A 17,811-nucleotide genomic window follows, 5' to 3' on the forward strand; every position below is an offset into this window, starting at 1 on the left:
AGCTTAGCAATTAACGGTGTCACATTGATTTAAGACTACCACGAGGATATTCTCATAGGTATGATGAGGTCCACGAACAATTAGATGTGTGATCCAATAGTCTCAAAATAAAAAACAAACGAGTTCGTCTAGCACGAGGATATCCATATATATAAACTTATACATTTTAAAATGCAGACGCACCGTTATAAACTTATATATTTTTGGATCAGACGCTATCTAACGGTCCGTTATAAACCTATATATTTTTAAAAAATCAAAAACAAACCATTTATTATTTATTTTGTGGGTTTGATTTACTTTCGGGTTGGTTTAGAGTTTTTGTTTATAAATTTAGAATATAGGAACCACGGATCCAACTTAGGGTCTAGTTTATAGGGGTTAGGGTTTAGTGTCTTAAGGTTTAACACTCATCCCTATAGGGATATCCTCGTGTTAGCCCAGATCAAAACAAAAAATATGAGAGAGAAGATAAGAAGATGTTGTATTTCTAGATCTTTGGATCACAAACTGGTGGCAGAACTCATCTTTAATAAAAATAGAAGAAATGTAATGGGATGGTGCCATGGAGGTAAATACAAGAGTGAATAGTGTAAAAATGAGTTTTCAAATGATGAGAGAGGACGTAAGTACAAGAGTGAATAATGTAAAAGTGAGTTTTCAAATGATGTGAGAGAGTCCATCAAGGACGTCAAACATGAGAACGATTGAATTATTGTTGTTGTTATTGATGATTTATATATAAAGTTGAGATCGAATTTGTGGGCATACACCAAAAGTTTGTCCACGGGACATCATAGTCTAATTGGCCCACGTGGGCAAAGCATCTACAACTCCGAATACTACTTCAGTTTTCATTTTCATTTTTATTTTCTCAACAATGGAACAAAAAAGAAAAATAAATTAAACATAGATTTTAACATCCTTCTCATTGAGAAGGAAAGTTCAAATTGAAGTCGCTATCATCTTTAAATTTGCTGACGACAATAATTAAAATTAGATCATTGAGACGATTTAGAGAAATACTAATGAATCCACTTTTTTTTTTTTTTTTTTTTTTTTCTAAGAATTTGGTTTTGATATGAATTGGTACAATATTTCATGGAACTGAGATGATGGGCGAGGCTTCTATAACTTGGGTTGTATTTCCAAAGAAGATTTGACCTTGCCAGATTTGGATTAAACATCTCACGGGATGCTCTGACTAGTAGAGGTGCGTCGGAGAAGATGAACAGTCTGTCCCCTTTTGTTTTTGTTGTTTCTTTTCCTGTTTATTCATTTTGTTGAAATGAAAAAACAAAAAGAAAAACTGATGTTCTGGTCCTAGTTTTATGCCCACTAATCTTACTTTGCCCAGTTGGACCAATTAGACTATGCCAAGTTTGGTTGGATTCAAGGTTTATTTGTTTTCTCGTATGTTCAAGTCTTTATTATAGTTTGCTAAGTTAATTGATCAAAGTTAATACGTCCACAAGTTCTCCTATAAATTTTGTTTCAGATCTCGATAAGTCGCAATACGTATCAATTTTGTGTGTTTGAATCCTACTCAAAGTTTAGATTCTACAGACGTCTAAAGATGAATACAAAGGGTTTGGCAAAATGGCTAGTAAGGTCAGTTGGCAGACCACATGGTCAACCACCTTTGGCACAAAGATCTAGTCTGTCAACTTTCCAAGCCTCCACGGTTAACCAAACTGGACGGCCGAGGTGTACCTCTTGGCAGCTCGTTTGGCGATCTTAAGACAAGTCAGACTTTGGTTCCAAAACTTAGTTCTTCGGTTAACACCTACTCTGTATGTGGCGATCTGGCAAGTGTTTTAGCTAAGTTGCGTGTGTGCATAGCTTATTGGTAAATCCGAAATTAGCCTGGTTGCCTTTGCATGTTCACTGTGGATCACTTACATTAGTAATAATCATCAAGGAGAACACACAGAAAAATATATCACAGGCGATCTTTACTGAAACAAAAGCCACCGCAAAACTTTTTGACCAGAGGTCTAGAACAAGGCACGTTTTCATAATATATAACCAGTCGTATACATACAATGATACATATAAAGGTGCTCAAGTTATGGTTCAGAAATATTCTTTACACATCGGCATTTCCATGACACGGGATAATAGTTGCTGTCTTCATTCAGAGATGACTTCTTTTGGCCTGGATGATGGGTAACAAGGGTAGGAATGCAAGCATTGCAACTGAAGCACTTGTTGACACATAAAGGAGGCTTTGAACCCACAACATGTTTCCTCTGTCTCTCAGCATAATTTGGTAAGTATGAAGAAACTACAAAAACCAAAAGAGAAAGCTCTTAGTAAGCTAAATATATATACTGTGCAAAATAGCAGAAACATACCGGTTATGGATTATAATTTATAAATTTTCATGATCATTACCTGATTTCAAAGGTATGAAGGAGAAAGAAAGGATGAGAACAACCAGCAGCATAATTCCCAAACCATCATCTGAGAAGTTTCTTGGTGAAGCCATCGGTAATATCTCTGATGTTTGTTTTCTGTGATCTCACTTAGTGTCCTGTCTTCTATAAAAATGGTCTAAGCAAAACAGACGTTTCATTATCAAATTAAATGAAGCGAATCTCCATGTCAGACTCTTTAAGTATAGCAATAGCTTAATGTGTTGTGTAGTAGACATTACTAAGCTTCTAGGGATCAACTGTTGCAGAAAATACAAAAGTCAATGTAACAGTTCCCAAATAGAACTGGAAACTTGAGTTGCCCTCTAACTAACAACTTCTGCAAAATTTTACACGTGACATAATTTTTGGAGCCATTACCCTGTTGACTTTTTTAGCAAACTTTCAGTAGAACTACACTACAAACCAGTGATTGCTGATTTCCTGAAAAACTGTTCTAAGTCCAGAGGTTGAAAATAGCAGATGAGGTGTGCTTCAATGGTCCAGATGCAGCAAGTAACTAAATCAAAATACAACAGACTGGGAGATCAATCATGGTAGGTTTCTTAGGCTGAAGAGAAAGAACTGTTGTCCTCCATAGAGCATTCGTATCGTAGCAAACAATGGACGATAGCATGGTTCATCATCCTACTACAATGACCACATACATACCTAATTTTCTTTTAACAGTTAAAGTAGAGTTTATAATCATGATTAAGTTCAATAAGCATATAGATTTACCAATTTTCAGATTTCAAAACCACATTTTATATTGTGGTTAACACAATTCAAATTTGCTGTCGTAGAGGCTTCAACAAGGAAGCTAGATTGAGAAATTTTGGGTTTCAAACTCAAGAAACCTCCAAAGTTAAGAAGAACAGTAAACTAAATTTACAAAACTACATGAAAAATACTGACTATAATCATAAATTAACTCCAAACAATCGCTAAAGAAGATCACAGAGAATAATCCCCCCGAATATTAAAGCTATCAAAACTAATACTCTTTTGGCAAAAGCCTTATTCTTAGATTCAATATAAAGTGTGTAAACAATGGGCATAAAACTGGGGATCCAATCGCTGAAATAAAGCATCTAAATCCACATATTTTCAGATTGGGATACTTCTTTTGCTGGACCAGATAACGATCATTAGTTTCCCTATCGATTGGATGAAGAACATCATACTCCTTAGATCCTACCAGGACCATAAGATGGAACTGGGAGGGGTATGATACTGAATATGGAAAGGAGTCGAAACTTGAATACTGAAAGTCTGCGAAATTTCCTGTTCAACAGGCATATCAACTTCACAAACATGGAAACAGCAATGTCTGCATCTGCATCTGGAATATGGCGAGAACAATGAATCATAACCAAATCAACCTTTTCGAAAAAAAACATCAAACGCTTATGCTTGTGAACATCACTCTTCCATTTTGGATACACATAAATAGATGTTTCTTAGCGCTCTCATGGATGGAAGCAACATGGAATGCAGAATCATTAGCTATAGCGCACACACAGAGATTGAGAAGGAGGAAGAACAAGAGCTAAACCAACAGTAGTCAGAGGTGACGCACGATGGACAGTAGCAAAGGAGATAAAAACACATGGTGTGATTTAATGAGTTGTTATAAGCAAATTCAGCCAGAACATCTAAAAATTCCATGTTTTTTTAGAGACTCAACTGCCAGACAGCGGAAGAGATCACCCAAATTGTGGTTCACAGCCTCAATCTAACCATCACTTTGGAGAAGGATATTCGTGGAGAATTGTAAAGCTAATTTTAAGAGCTTTGATAGAGTTTCCCAAAAATAGTTTGTGCATTCAAGTCTCGATCAGAAGTAATACTGTAAGGCAAGCCATGACAATGAGCAATATGAGCGGCAATGCGGCATCATAAGTTAGTTTACAAGGAACCAAGCAGGCCATACTGTAAAATAGTTAAAGAACGACAAGAATCGATTAAACCCAGAATGAAATCTATTGAAACATTCAACCAAGGCCAATCAGGAACAGGAGAACCTAAACCACCATTACGTTCGGTACTTTTTGCAGTCTGACATATAGTATATACACTGTTGAACAAACCAGCTAACATCTCACCTAAACTCACAATCCATATTTTGTCTATATTCTTGTATGGTATTTATGATTCTTGTTTATGGGAGAGAAGCCTCATGGGTGCTACAAAGACTCCAGGTATGAAGTGTTTAAATAAGTTAAAATCGTTGACAATTTTTTGTTCAGACTCAAATTACTAGTACACATATTGTAAAAACGTTCAGGTACTTAAAAAAAAATTCTGTTTTTATTTTGGTGTGTGTGTCACACGTAAGTCACATATTGTTCCTGTCAATGTTTACTCATTCTCTATTTGATATGCATAAAATTTTCCTGTGCCAAAGTGATAACTAGAAAACATAAATTAACATGTTGAAAAATTAGAAATATTTAGTAAGAGCTAACTTACAAACAACCAATGGGGATGCCTTGCCAAATGAGAGATAATGTTGATCTGTTTCTCTAGTCACTTGTCCCTCTCCTTGTCCTTCTTCGATATTATCTTTCTTTCTTCTCTTCTCTTTATCCAATTCTAATCTCTCTACCCACTTAGACCTCCTTGATGTTCAAAATAGTGTGCTGAAGGAGGTACTTCTGTTTCAACCTTTCAAACTGGAAGACTGTGATCACATCAAATTCTTTGGAACCGCAGATCTAAGCTTTCAGGCTTTAAAACTCGTACCATTTTGAGATGGTATTAATGGATAAACAACACATCAACCAAACACGAGATGGACCTGTTGATGGAGCCCCAGTATGCTGACCCCCTTCAGAGATTAAGGTAAGAGCAACAACTCTACTGAAAGACTGTATTATCTAATCTAAGCATTCTCATACCATTTTGGTTTTTCTTCCTCACTACTTAATTCCTTATATACCTTATCACCAGCCATTATCTTTGATAGCTCTTGGATAGAACACGAAGTGCTTTGCAACATTTTATCTGTGAGTATTTGAGTCTTCTCCCAGAATCCTAATCCTAAAAGACGGTCCCTCAAGAGTTCACAGGTACAAGGATATGGAGGTAATCCTTCGTCAATCATCATTTCAAAATAGTGACACGCATCCTCCACTTTACCTTTCTTCTTACATAGACCATGGATCATGACAGCATAAGTAGAAACTGGGGCATAATAGCCTCTCTGTTCCATGCTCTCCCAAACTTCTGTAGCTCGATTGAACCTTCCTACTCTAATAAGCACTTTAAGCACCATATTATAAGTATGTCGATCAGGCATACAACCATCACTCTCCATCCTAGTGATCAGCTTAAGGGCCATATTTACTTCACAGTGATTGCAATGAAATGCTTCGATTGCATTGTAACTCCATATATCTGGACTAACACCTCTCTCAATCATCTCATCTAATAGTAAATAAGTATCATCTACCATTTGCTTCTTAAGAAAGAGCTTCAAAATGCAGTTATATGTAAAAACATTTGGTGCCAAATCATACCTTCTCATCCTATCAAGTACTTTAACAGCCGAATGAACATCATCTGCCTCACAAGAAGCGCGAACAAAAACACAATAAGTAGAAGCATCCGGCTTCAGTCCATACAACCCCATCTCTTTAAACATCTTATACGCCTCCCTCGCCTTCCCACTACGACACATAGACTCCAACAAAGTATTAAACGCAATCAAATCCACCGAACACCCTCTCTCAAGAATTTCATCAAACAGGTTTCTAGCTTCAACCGAATCACCCACATCCCCCCAACCCCTCATCAAAATACTATAAGTCTTAGGACTAGGTGGAAACTCAAACTTCACTCTATCAAAAAACTCTTGTGCATGCTTAACAAGCTTCCTCTTACATAATGTAAAAACAAGTTGATCAAGATCATCAACCCCAGGCTTAAGATCATAATCATGCATTTTCTCAAAAGCCCTAATAGCATCCATGGGCAAACCAGCTCTACTATAAGATCTAAAAACAATCCAAAACATCTCAGAACTAATCTCATAATCCCCACCGTCTCTAATATCCGAAAGAAAGTTCCATATCAAAGGAAACTGTTTACTACTACCAAGTATATCTACCAAAATGTGATGACTATTTCTACTGTGAACAAAACCCGGCAACTTTCTAGCCCATAGAAAGAATCTATGAGCTGAAAACCCAAGATTCTTGCACCTCTTTAAAACCTGCTCTACTATATCTGTTGAGATTTTAGTAGAAAAGGAGTTGAGAGCTGATTCTATGTCGTGCTGCGGGTTTCGATAGTCACTTAGTACTCGACATATTTCGTTTACATCATCTGGTGTGTTGGATATGTAACCAAATTTAGATAAGGTGCATGGAGAAGAAATGGATGGGAGTACTGGTTGAATAATGCGAGCTAGTTTAGTATAGATTATGAGGGGTGTCATGTTTTTTTTTTTTTGGTTAAGTGGAGAAATGAGTTTTGTTACTTGTTTTTTTATTCAAGAAATAGTCCCAATTGTAGAGGACAGTGGAGAGTAACTCTTAAGGACAAAAATGCCCAAAAAATAACTCTCAAAGACACTTTTTTTATTTTTGTAACTCTCCAGGACCGGGTAGATGAAAGGTCAAGTATACCATGCGAAATAAAAAACGGATCGGATAAATGAAATGTCAAGTATACTCCTGACGCGAAATAATTAACGGCCCGGCCCACACGAAACGACCTGGTGTATTTAGTATGAACATTTGAACATTGAATGTTCACAGTCATTGGGTATGAATATTGATTGGGTATGAACATTCAATGTTCACAGTCCTTTGGGTATGAACATTCGATGTTCATAGTGAACATTCAATGTTCACAGTCCTTTGGGTATGAACATTCGATGTTCGTAGGTGTGAATATTGATTGTATGAACATTCGATGTTCATATCCTCGCTGGATATGAACATTCAATGTTCAGTCCTAGGTATGAATATTGATTGAGTATGAACATTCGATTTTCATAGTCCTTTGGATATGAACATTCGATGTTCATAGTCCTTGGGTATGAATATTGATTGAGTATGAACATTCAATTTTCATAGTCCTTTGGGTATGAACATTCGATGTTCATAGTCCTTGGTCCTTTGGGTATGAACATTCAATGTTCATAGTCTTTGGGTATGAACATTAAATGTTCATTAATGTTCATACATCAATATATTGTATAAGGTACATTCACCTATTTGGATATGAACAATCATTGTTCATACACCAGCAGAAGGTATGAACACTCATTGTTCATAGTAAAATGACAGAAAGGGTAAAATTGGAAAATATTTATTTTAAATTTGGACTATTTGTCCTTGAGGGTTATTTTCACGAAAGGGTATAACTGGCATTTAAAAAAAAATAAAATGGTCTGGCCAACTTATTTTATCCTTGAGGGTTACTAAATTTGAAATCGTGGGTCCGTGAGTTACTAATTCCTAGAATTTGTCCTTGTGAGTTACTCACCAAAAACTGTGTCCTCTAGACTTCATTTTCTCCAAAATTGGGTGTTAGGCCCAATTTCTTGATGAAATAACTCACGGGCCCAATTTCTTGATTTTAATAACCCTCAAGGACAAAATAAGTTGGCCCAGTTTATTTTATATTTCTTAAATACCACTTTTACCTTTTCCTGTTAATAAACAAAATTACGAGTGAGAAAACCCAAAACCCATTTCTTCTCCAACTGACCTGACTTTTTGATTCATGACGCACCTCATCAAACTACAAATTGAATCTCTTCCCTATTTTAATCAAACGAAATTACAAGAGAGAAAACCCAAAACCCCTTCCCTGTTTTAATCAAACGAAATTACGAGAGAAAAAACATAAAACCAAAGTCGAGAAATAGACAAAGTTGTGCGAAGCTTCAATTATTTTAAAGAAGTTGAACAAAGATGACAACCATTATCCAAAAAATCAAAGACATTGAAGATGAAGTATCACACCATTATCATTTTATTTTATTTTTATTTAGTTCAAATGGAGCACTTTGGAGATATCCAAAGGTGATGGTGGTTCGATTCCACCAAGATCCTCTAAAATTTTAATGTTAATCAAACAATGATTGTTCATTTTTTTACTGTTGAACACATATTGTTCATACCTACTTTAAGTATAAACACGTATTGTTCATATCTGTTTTGGGTATAAACATTTATTGTTCATATCTGCTTTGGGTTCATATTTTTTTGTTGGTATGAACACGTATTTTTCATATCTGTTTTGGGTATGAACAATCAATGTTCATATATGTTTTGGGTATGAACATTTATTGTTCATATATGTTTTGGGGTATGAACAATCAATGTTCATATATGTTTTTGGTTCATATTTTTTTTAAGTAGGTATGAACAATCAATGTTCATATATGTTTTTGGTTCATATTTTTTTTTAAGTAGGTATGAACAATCAATGTTCATATATGTTTTGGGTATGAACATTTATTGTTCATATATGTTTCAGGTATGAACAATCAATGTTCATGTCTGTTTTGGGTATGAACAATCAATGTTCATATCTGTTTTGGGTTCATGTTTTTTTTGGGTATGAACATTGGACTGGTGCGTAGACTATCACCCCAACACTAGCCTTATTGGGCTCCATTGGCTATACCGCGTTGAATACTCTGCATTTCAAATAACTACTGTGGAGTTGTCCATAACTCCATTGGCAGCTGATTCCACCATGGTGCAAAGACTTACCTCAAAAGGTATCGGGGGGTACTGTATATAGAGATTAAAGTCCACTAATTTCCGTTGAAATACTTCTTCATTGCTTTGCGATGCGAGACTAACTTTCTTAGAGATGATGATCATTAAGCAGTTTTTCTTTTTATGATATGGGGTCTCATCTAGAAAACATAAATGATAAGCTCATGTCCTCTAAAGGAAAATCATAAAGTCAATCAAGAGGAATAAAATCAAGCGTAGATTCCTCCGCACCACATCTGTTCCTACAGAAGACAAGTTCTTTGCACCATGGACTTATAGTCCGTATCTCCAAGAGGGGGCAACTGTTACGGTCTAGTTTGAACCTAATGGGCTTCATAGGTCTGGAGAACCTAATGGGGTTTGTAGGTCCGGAGGAATGACTGAGCTATTAGGACGAAGTCCAAAGAGGAGGAGTACGCAAAAACCATAGAGCGGAGGATATCGAATAATTGGCTAGGCAGTGGATCTGTATGTGCCACGTAGTAGAGGACATGTGGGAGTAGCACAGTGGATGGATGAAAGCAAGATCAAGGGTTAAGCGTAGAGAGCGGAAGACTGAGTATAGCGGTGGATCTGTATGTGCCACGTAGTAGAGGACACGTGGGAGTAGCACAGTGGATGGATGAAAGCAAGATAAGGGTTAAACGTAGAGAGCGGAGGACCAAGAATAAGGGAGAAGAGAAAACCTAATAGAAGGGGAGAAAAAAACTGAGAGAGAGAACTGCCAAGAAAAATGAGAGGAAGAATTAGGTTAAGAAATTAGGTCATAACACAACGTACCCTGCTTCACAAATATTATGGCTGTGATCTATATGATATATGCAATTATAACTACCACTAAATATATTTATTTGCATTTGGAAATATATTAGATATTACATTCAAGGTTTAGGCTAGACATATTGGTACTTTTAACTATTATGCAACATCTCTCAAATCTCTATGAACAAGAAGGATAAGGGCCTGAAATTTGCTTTGGGGTTTAACAAAATAAGGGAGAGATGTTCACCATGAAAATTAAAAAACCAAAAATAAATAAAAATCAACATTCATCACTACAAGAAAATAGACTTTTGCCCACGGCTACCCGGTATTTTTTGCCATGGTCATGAACTCTTGCTACTTTGCCCATGATTATTTTTTAGCTCGTAAGCATACTTAAATACTATTACCCACGGTTTACATGTTACTTTTAGCAGTGGGTGGCAGCCACGAGTTAAACCGTCGGGTAAGACTTTTCTCTTTATGTAGATTCATATCCACGCGTTTTGACCGTGGGCTTAGGGCCCGAAAAATTGGTCGGGTAGAAAAGAAAATTCGAAGATATGCACTCGCTCGATCAGTTATTCTTACCAAAATTCTATAGCAACCGAATCTTTTGAACCGAATTTGTGAACACACTGATGTGGCACTCATCGGGAAGGGGTGCGTGTGTATTGGTCAAAGAAGTACTGAAAATCAAGGTCTCTCTGCTTGCCACGTCAGTGTGTTCACAAATTCGGTTCAAAAGTGTGAGTTGCTGTAGAAACACTCTTATTCTTATTCTTCTCCACCACTTACCTCCGCCTCCCACCCACACTTACATTTTTTTGTCTCTCTCTCTCTCATCTCGACAAGGTAAGGAAAACAAAAAAATTGTTTCAAGCACCGATTTTCCTTTTAGGGTTTTATTTGACAAAATTAGGAGAACAAAAGGTGAGTGCTCATCATTATTGTACGACATCTCGCTAAACATGATTATCTTATCAAATTGGTTTTTCATCAACAGTTGGGATGAATGGGTCGAAATACACCGTTTATTGAAATTCACAGAGGAGAATATTGAAAAACAGGAAGCACATAACAAAAAACAGGGAGGAGACAAGAATCCCAAATCAGGGGGGCGTTCAACGCAATCTAAGCCCACAGGTTTGTTCTACTGATTTATGTTATATATGTGAATGGTCTTTGTATTTTAATATTATATTCATTTTCATGAACTGGGTTTGAAGTCATTCCATTTTTTATCTTAGAATCACGATAGTTGTGGTTGCAATTTGCAGAAGCGCAAGCAGATAAGGAGGACCTCAAGAATTATGGTACTACAAACTTTGCTTTCTCTGTGAAATTTGGTGTTTATTTACCTTTGGTCTTTTGATTATTACTCTTATACTTTGGGTTTGCTCCTTTTCAAAAATATATAATTCAAAAGATACTATGTGACATCAACCCAACAGTAGTTCAAAATGGTATGATCTGGAGTATTGGTCTGGAAAGATGTGTTTTAGGTATGGTAACTGGTATATGGGGTTCAAAGTCGGTTTCTGCGCGATTATCATAACCTCTAACCAAGAGAGGAAGAAAAGGAAAACTAATTTCTAGATTGCTATTTACAGCGAAATGATCTTATCCTTTGTCAACTTTGCTCCTCCAAGACGCGGAGTTCTTTTGTCCCACTTTTGAATTAGCCAAAACTAGTACTAGAAGGTGTCAGGACCACTGTTTTCTCATCTAAAGTATATTATGCGCTATACCTGACTTTGTGATGGATTTGCCTAATTCTGGAGATGCCAGCGTTTCTTGTCCTTCATCTCTTGAGGTAATCATATATAGAGGGTTATCCCTTTTGTAATTCTGTGTGACCTTGATGGGGGTCAAGATGTCATTCATAGATGCTATAGTCACCAGGTGAATACTAATTCGAATCTTGAGTTTTAGATTTATTATTAATTTTTCTTTGGATAAATTTGGTGATGTTTATTTATCATGTGTGAATCTAGTTTTATGTTCGTAAAATCTGTTTGCCTGAGTATTATTTGATGCCTCAGAATTTCTCACTTTAGCGGAATTTCTCTTGTGGACCACAACAAAAGCTTGGAAACGTAATTTCATGAACTCAAATATAGGACTTAACTTCATATTGGTCTCATGAACTGATGTTAACATCATGATGGTTTTTGTCGATCTTTATGCTCACATTATAGATTTAACACATGCCAAGTGATTGTTGTTAACGTTGGTAACTTGCTAATTGCTTGTTTGTTGAAACCAGGTGTTCTTAACAAATGGAGGATTGGAAGTTTACAAGGATGTCAAAATGAATTCCTTAGATGAAGCCATAAAACCTCTGCTTGGCCAATGGATTACAAGGGATTGTATCTGAAGTAAAGGCCATTTTCAGAAATCCAGGAGAAATAATTAGAATTAAATAGTCAAATCTATCACTCTTAACCTATGGGCAATTGAAGTAAGTTTCCTCTTTCATTCTACATTTGCTAATCAAGTACTATGCGCCAGTTCCTAGGAATTAATGTGAACCAACTCTGGTCACTACCAGAGGGTACTACTGCTTTGGGTATTCTTATTGCAACTGGCGCATACGTATATATGTTGATCTTTGTGAGTTCATTTCTTCATTTGTCCAATTAGTAAAGAAGCATTAATACATGATGTATGACCATTCAGAGTATATATATGCCACAACTACAAGACTGCTTTGGGTTTGTGTTTTTCATACCCAGACCTGTACTATACTTTGCTACAGATCACTAGAAAAAAGAATTTAGAATTTTTTTAGCAATTTGGATAAAATCTCACATATAGTTGTTTTAATATTTTTAAATCATGACCTTACTTGACCTACTCTGCCTTCTTCGTTAGACTCTTCAGTCTCATTTTCTTCGTTGACTGACTGTTTTTGAGAGTCCTCGTATCACTCATCATTGGCTCATGACCATATCAAAAGTTAAACATGTATGGACATTAGCTTTAGAATTTCCAATATACAAACATAGAATTTTGAAGTTAAACATGTCTTGCATTTTCATTAATTTGGTATATTTATGTGCTTTCTAGAGATTAGGCTTGTAATTAGCTAGAGAAACTCATAACTTTGAATAGGATAGAATTTTTAATGTGAATGCATAACTTATATGAAATGGGTAGATCAGACGTGTAATTCTTTTGCTTTAAATATTTCGAATGTTTTGAGAATATTGGCTTTCAGATTTATTTTACCAAGTTGCACCTTGGAGCATGATATATTTTTGTTTCAAGTTAGGTTGCACCATAGTTATGTTTTGTACCATTTCATGTCAACATGAGCTGGACTAAGCAGGAGTGATAAGTTCTAATTCTTGTGAATTGTCAAATGAGAGAAGAAGTGCTAGCTAGTGGAAGATTGGTTCAACTTGTTCAAGGCTTTTGTAGGTTTGGAGCCTTTTTGTGAGCTCATTCAGTGTTTTGAATCTAGTATTTGAACTTATATTGTTTCAAGATCATAAGCAATTATGCTCACTTACTAGTTTTTGCATGTACTTGTTTTGGATGCGGACATGCAGTAGTTGCAATGCGCCACAATAATATCTAATTGCCTAAGTAATTCAACGTCTAGTATTTAGCATATATATTAACCTGTTTAAGTAACATAGCATTTGCCCAACTGCTTGAGCAATTTTGCATCTTGATTCTCTTCTTTTGTTGAATTTTAGACCCTCACCGTAGCCTGGTCAGAATTGAAGGTCAGGTGGATTATCAACTAGTCACATACAAAGAAAGAAATAGTGTAGATTGCCTCCTAGCTTTTCTAATGGTGTTGGTCTCGTCATTAGTGTTTCTTGTTATCCCCCTCATCACCCCCTTGATGTTATATCTCTTAAAATGAAGAATTGACGTTTGAAGTAGGTTCCTTAGTACTGATGAAGTATACCATAAGGAATCGGGAACAGGTGGATTTTCATAATGTGGTCATAGAAGACCAAGGTCTAAAAATTATAGTGCCTCCAGTAAAAAAGATGAAGTTGACTTTCGGTTCACGGAAGGATCTCATTTTTGTATGAACCATAGAACTGGTAGTTATTATTCATGTGACTAAAATGATGTTATGATCTTATTCATAGCTTGCTAAAGATCCTGCTAATCTCCCCTTCCGAACTGATATATTTATGGCGACTCGTACAATAAAGAATGGAATGTTTGTTTCAGAGAAAGTTAGAGAAAAAATGGTACGAAGTATATATTTACTTTCTTTATAGTCAAGGAAATGTCTAACTGATTATACTTTTTTTTTCCTAATTTTACAAATCCAAATCAATGAAATTGATCTTGTGACCTGAGTAGCAAATACAAAGATTTGGACTATGACCCTATTGCAGAGGGTACAAATGGAGATTGAAGGGAAGAGGGTACAAGAGATTTGGACCACGACCCTATTACATGAGGTGATTGAAGAGAAGAGGGTACAAATGGAGATGTAATCACACGTGAATGCATTGTTCACTGTGTAAGGAATTAATCAGGGAGCACAAACGGAAATTTCTAGGAACTCTACATGTGATAAGGTATTTGGTTAAACTTAAGATGGCTTGGTAATACATACAATAGATGCATTTTTATTATTTTTTGTCAAAGCTGGTCAATAATTGACCATTGGAATTGGTGTCCTTTGCGTATTCCTTTTTGTTTCTTTAGGCCATGAAGATTCGTAAAAGCATAACATTGTTAGTGTTGAACAAGGATATCCAATTGCATGGGATACACATTGCCTTTGCAGTCTATATTGGTACGAAATTGATGATGGGAAGGATGAAGTGTGTGAAGGGCTAGACTTGTATCGTGAAGGCCAGATGATGAAGATGGGCGTGTTCAAGTCCATGTTCCTATTTTTAGAGTCAGATGCAATTTATACTTTCTTTGTTTCAACTGAATGACTTGTATTTTCCTTTATTAAGTTGTTTCTTTTTGCTTTTTCTTTTGTTATGTTTATTTTGTATGTGCACTTGGAATTCTATTTTTCAGGATGAATGGAAATTGTGATTTTGAAGTGTAGGATGATTATGGGAGTTTTGCTAAGTAATTGGTAGGTCTCTGTTGATTGCGAGTGAACTGACCCTAGAATTAAAATATCAATATTTTTTTTAAAAAAATAAAAAAATAACTCTGCCACTGTCTAGAACCGTAGCTAAAACATCATCTCCCACGGATCCAAACTGTAGGAAAAATTGATTTTTTGCCACAGCCCAAAACTGTCACTATTGGTAGGCTTTACCGACGGTCATGAGTGTGGGTAGATCATTCCCAGTGTACAAAAAGCCCACGGTCCTGCGACGGTCCAAAACCGTGGGAAAAGTCTGTGGTTTTGGACTGTGGGGTAAAACCTGTTTTCTTGTAGTACATTCTCTTCGATAAAACCCCAACGAGAACCGTACCCTAAATCAATCAACAAAAAAAGGATTGGAAAAATAGGGAAACCAAATAGAGAAAGAAAGAGAGAATGGAGCAAGAAGTGATTGAATTCAAACAAAGAGTGGCTACATTTGGTATAACCATATAAGTGCTTATTAGAAACTCTAATAATTATATTACTAATCTGCAAACGATGGATTAAATCGTTTAATGTTAAGTGAGAGGCCTAAAGCTTTGGAGATGGGAAAACAAACCTAGGGTTTAGGCTTTTCGAGATAAATAACCAAAGAAATAGAAAGAATGAAGTTGTAATCAGTGGTGGTAACTTCAAAAGAGTTTGTTTAGGAGTGAGGTTCATCCTAAATTGTTTAGAGTTTGAGTGTAGGAGTTGTAAATAAGAAATGTAGACTCTTGGTATATATTAGATTGGTTTTAAGCTAATGAAAACATGAAAGTTTTAGTTGTTGGTATTGAAATGACATGAAAACATTGAAAGAAAGATTGATTGAAGATTGAAATAAGAACAACAAGATAAGATTGAAGATTGAAATAAGAACAAAGGAAAATAACAAGTTTTAATTAAAAGAAAATGAATAACAATGAAGTAAAAACTTGAATTGAAAAACTAGACAAGAAATTAAACAAACCAAATGGTTTGGATCCTAAGACAATGGATGCTTTCTCTCTCCCTAACTTTTAGATTATATACCCATACTTTTGTCTTTTACAAATTTGCTCTTATTTATTACAAATTAGACACCTCACACTTCACTTTTGTTTTTGCTTTTTCTTTTACTTTTTGATTTCTTCTTTACCAAGGTAGGTTTTGGGAGAATGTCATATTTTGAGATAAGGGCCTCCATCTCTGGTCTTTAAAGTTGAGGGCTTTGACCTTTGACTTTGACCATTGACTTTAACTTTTTCAGCACTTTTCCATATCATTTTCTGGTCTTTATAATAAGCGTGATTAAGGCTCCTTTTAGTGTTAAGACGCAACTTTTATGATAAGTGGTCTGAAATACTCCATAACCTGGAAAATGCAATAAAAGTTATGAGTTGTCTTTTCGTTAAGTGTAAGACGGGCTGTAATGCAGTAATATAAGGGTAATAAAACGCACATTTGGAAGCTGATCGCCACCCCCAAATAGCATCTTGCTTGTCCTCAAGCAAGGATGAGCGAAAAAACTAAGATCACAAATAAGTGATTTATTATAAGTTATACTAATCTCGTTTCGCAGAGTGCGATTGCATTGACCATATGCAACAAGACCTTAAACCACTAGGAATTTCCTAGTAGACGAGCTTTAAGCCTCATGAGAGTTTTCCAGTGAAGATATTCACAAACTTCTTCTATTCATACAAAGGGTCTTGTTTTCTTATTTATTCTCAGAAGTTCATACATCTCATTAACGGTGAATAAAGACAAGCTCATTTGAACTTAGAATAACATATATACAGTAATTTAATCATCTAAAGATAAATGTGCAAAACATGAGCAATGAAATGCAAAAGCAGAGTTGTTTTCGAAGCTCTTGGAGAGCGTCCTTAAGGTGGGTTCTCACAGGGGTGTGTTGCAATCACAACTCCCTGATAGATTCACTCAAGGTTTGTTCTCTCAAATGCAGTGGGTACTTATTTTTCTCGCATACTCAAATGACGTCCAAAGAAACCGAGGTCGATTGATCACATTTGCCACTTACTATCACAATATCCTATTCTAATCGAGCTAGATGTTTTTTATTAGGAGTTAAGGGGCTAGGGTGATGGTTTAGAAAGAAAAAGGAAGGGAAAAATAAAATATGATAAGATGAAAAACTGGGTCTTCAAGATACTTGTAACCAGAGAAGAACCTCGTTTTGTTTTTTTGCTTCTGAATTGTGATATATTCTTTTAGCCCTTTGGCTTTGTAACTCTATATGATTTTGAATTTTGGGAGTTCTAACTTTGCTTTTGTTTCTTTTTGTTTTTGATATCGTCTCCTTTTGATTTTGAACTTTTAGGAGATTCGATTTGTTTGACTCCTTTGATTTTTTTTTTTTTTTTTTTGGAGTTTTGGTTTTTGATGGGTTTTTCTTTTCTTTTATTTTTGAAGCAAATAACTATTTTGTTTTTGTACAAGGTCTTCTCTTCTCTTTTTCTGATATCCATCCAGTTCTCAATTTGTCAGCTGGGTCCTGGGTAAGCTTTTTATTGTGTGGTGTAACAAGTTAGGAATTTTTGGTGAAGAAGGCTTTTAGAAAATGTTAAAGTCTCAAGAGGGATAACTAGAGGGAAAACTATCTTTTTGGGGTTTTAATGTTTATTTGGCTATATTGATCCAAAAAGAGCTTAAATTCTCTCTTTGGATATGGTGTGGTGATCAATCAAGTGGACGTGTGGCCTTTCTATCCAGACATTCTTTGTGTCATCACTCAATAATCATTGAGATGAGGCTTTTGGCTAGATTCTCACAGGATATGGAACTTAATTGTTTTAACCTTGGCTTC

At 35.7% G+C, this 17,811-nt stretch overlaps 1 protein-coding gene and 1 long non-coding RNA gene across 3 annotated transcripts; one reads left to right on the top strand and one right to left on the bottom strand.

Annotated features, from left to right (window-relative positions):
- Positions 1 to 3,321: 3,321 nt before the first annotated feature.
- On the bottom strand, positions 3,322 to 6,895 carry LOC147510238 (uncharacterized). The gene is made up of 2 exons (XM_086602255.1): positions 4,893 to 6,895; positions 3,322 to 3,762 (listed from the first exon to the last, which is right to left on the bottom strand). Exon 1 carries the CDS (start codon positions 6,859 to 6,861, stop codon positions 5,305 to 5,307), a length of 1,557 nt encoding a protein of 518 aa, XP_086458381.1. The 5' UTR covers positions 6,862 to 6,895; the 3' UTR covers positions 3,322 to 3,762; positions 4,893 to 5,304.
- A 3,745-nt stretch (positions 6,896 to 10,640) lies between these two features.
- LOC147510239 (uncharacterized) lies at positions 10,641 to 14,971 on the top strand. Of its 2 annotated transcripts, none has more exons than XR_015218771.1 (7): positions 10,641 to 10,780; positions 10,932 to 11,071; positions 11,206 to 11,241; positions 12,195 to 12,389; positions 14,041 to 14,145; positions 14,261 to 14,481; positions 14,612 to 14,971. It is a non-coding gene; the product is annotated as an uncharacterized LOC147510239 (long non-coding RNA). The 2 variants fall into 2 exon arrangements; XR_015218772.1 differs by having other exon boundaries at positions 10,719 to 10,858; positions 11,176 to 11,241.
- The last annotated feature ends 2,840 nt before the right edge of the window (positions 14,972 to 17,811 follow it).

The sequence above is a fragment of the Coptis chinensis genome, chromosome 3 (genome assembly GCF_015680905.1).
Source record: "Coptis chinensis isolate HL-2020 chromosome 3, ASM1568090v1, whole genome shotgun sequence".
Classification (NCBI taxonomy): Eukaryota; Viridiplantae; Streptophyta; class Magnoliopsida; order Ranunculales; family Ranunculaceae; genus Coptis; species Coptis chinensis.

Bases quoted from the DNA above. Each gene is read 5' to 3' on its own strand.
- LOC147510238 (XM_086602255.1), bottom strand. From the start codon at position 6,861: ATGACACCCCTCATAATCTATACTAAACTAGCTCGCATTATTCAACCA.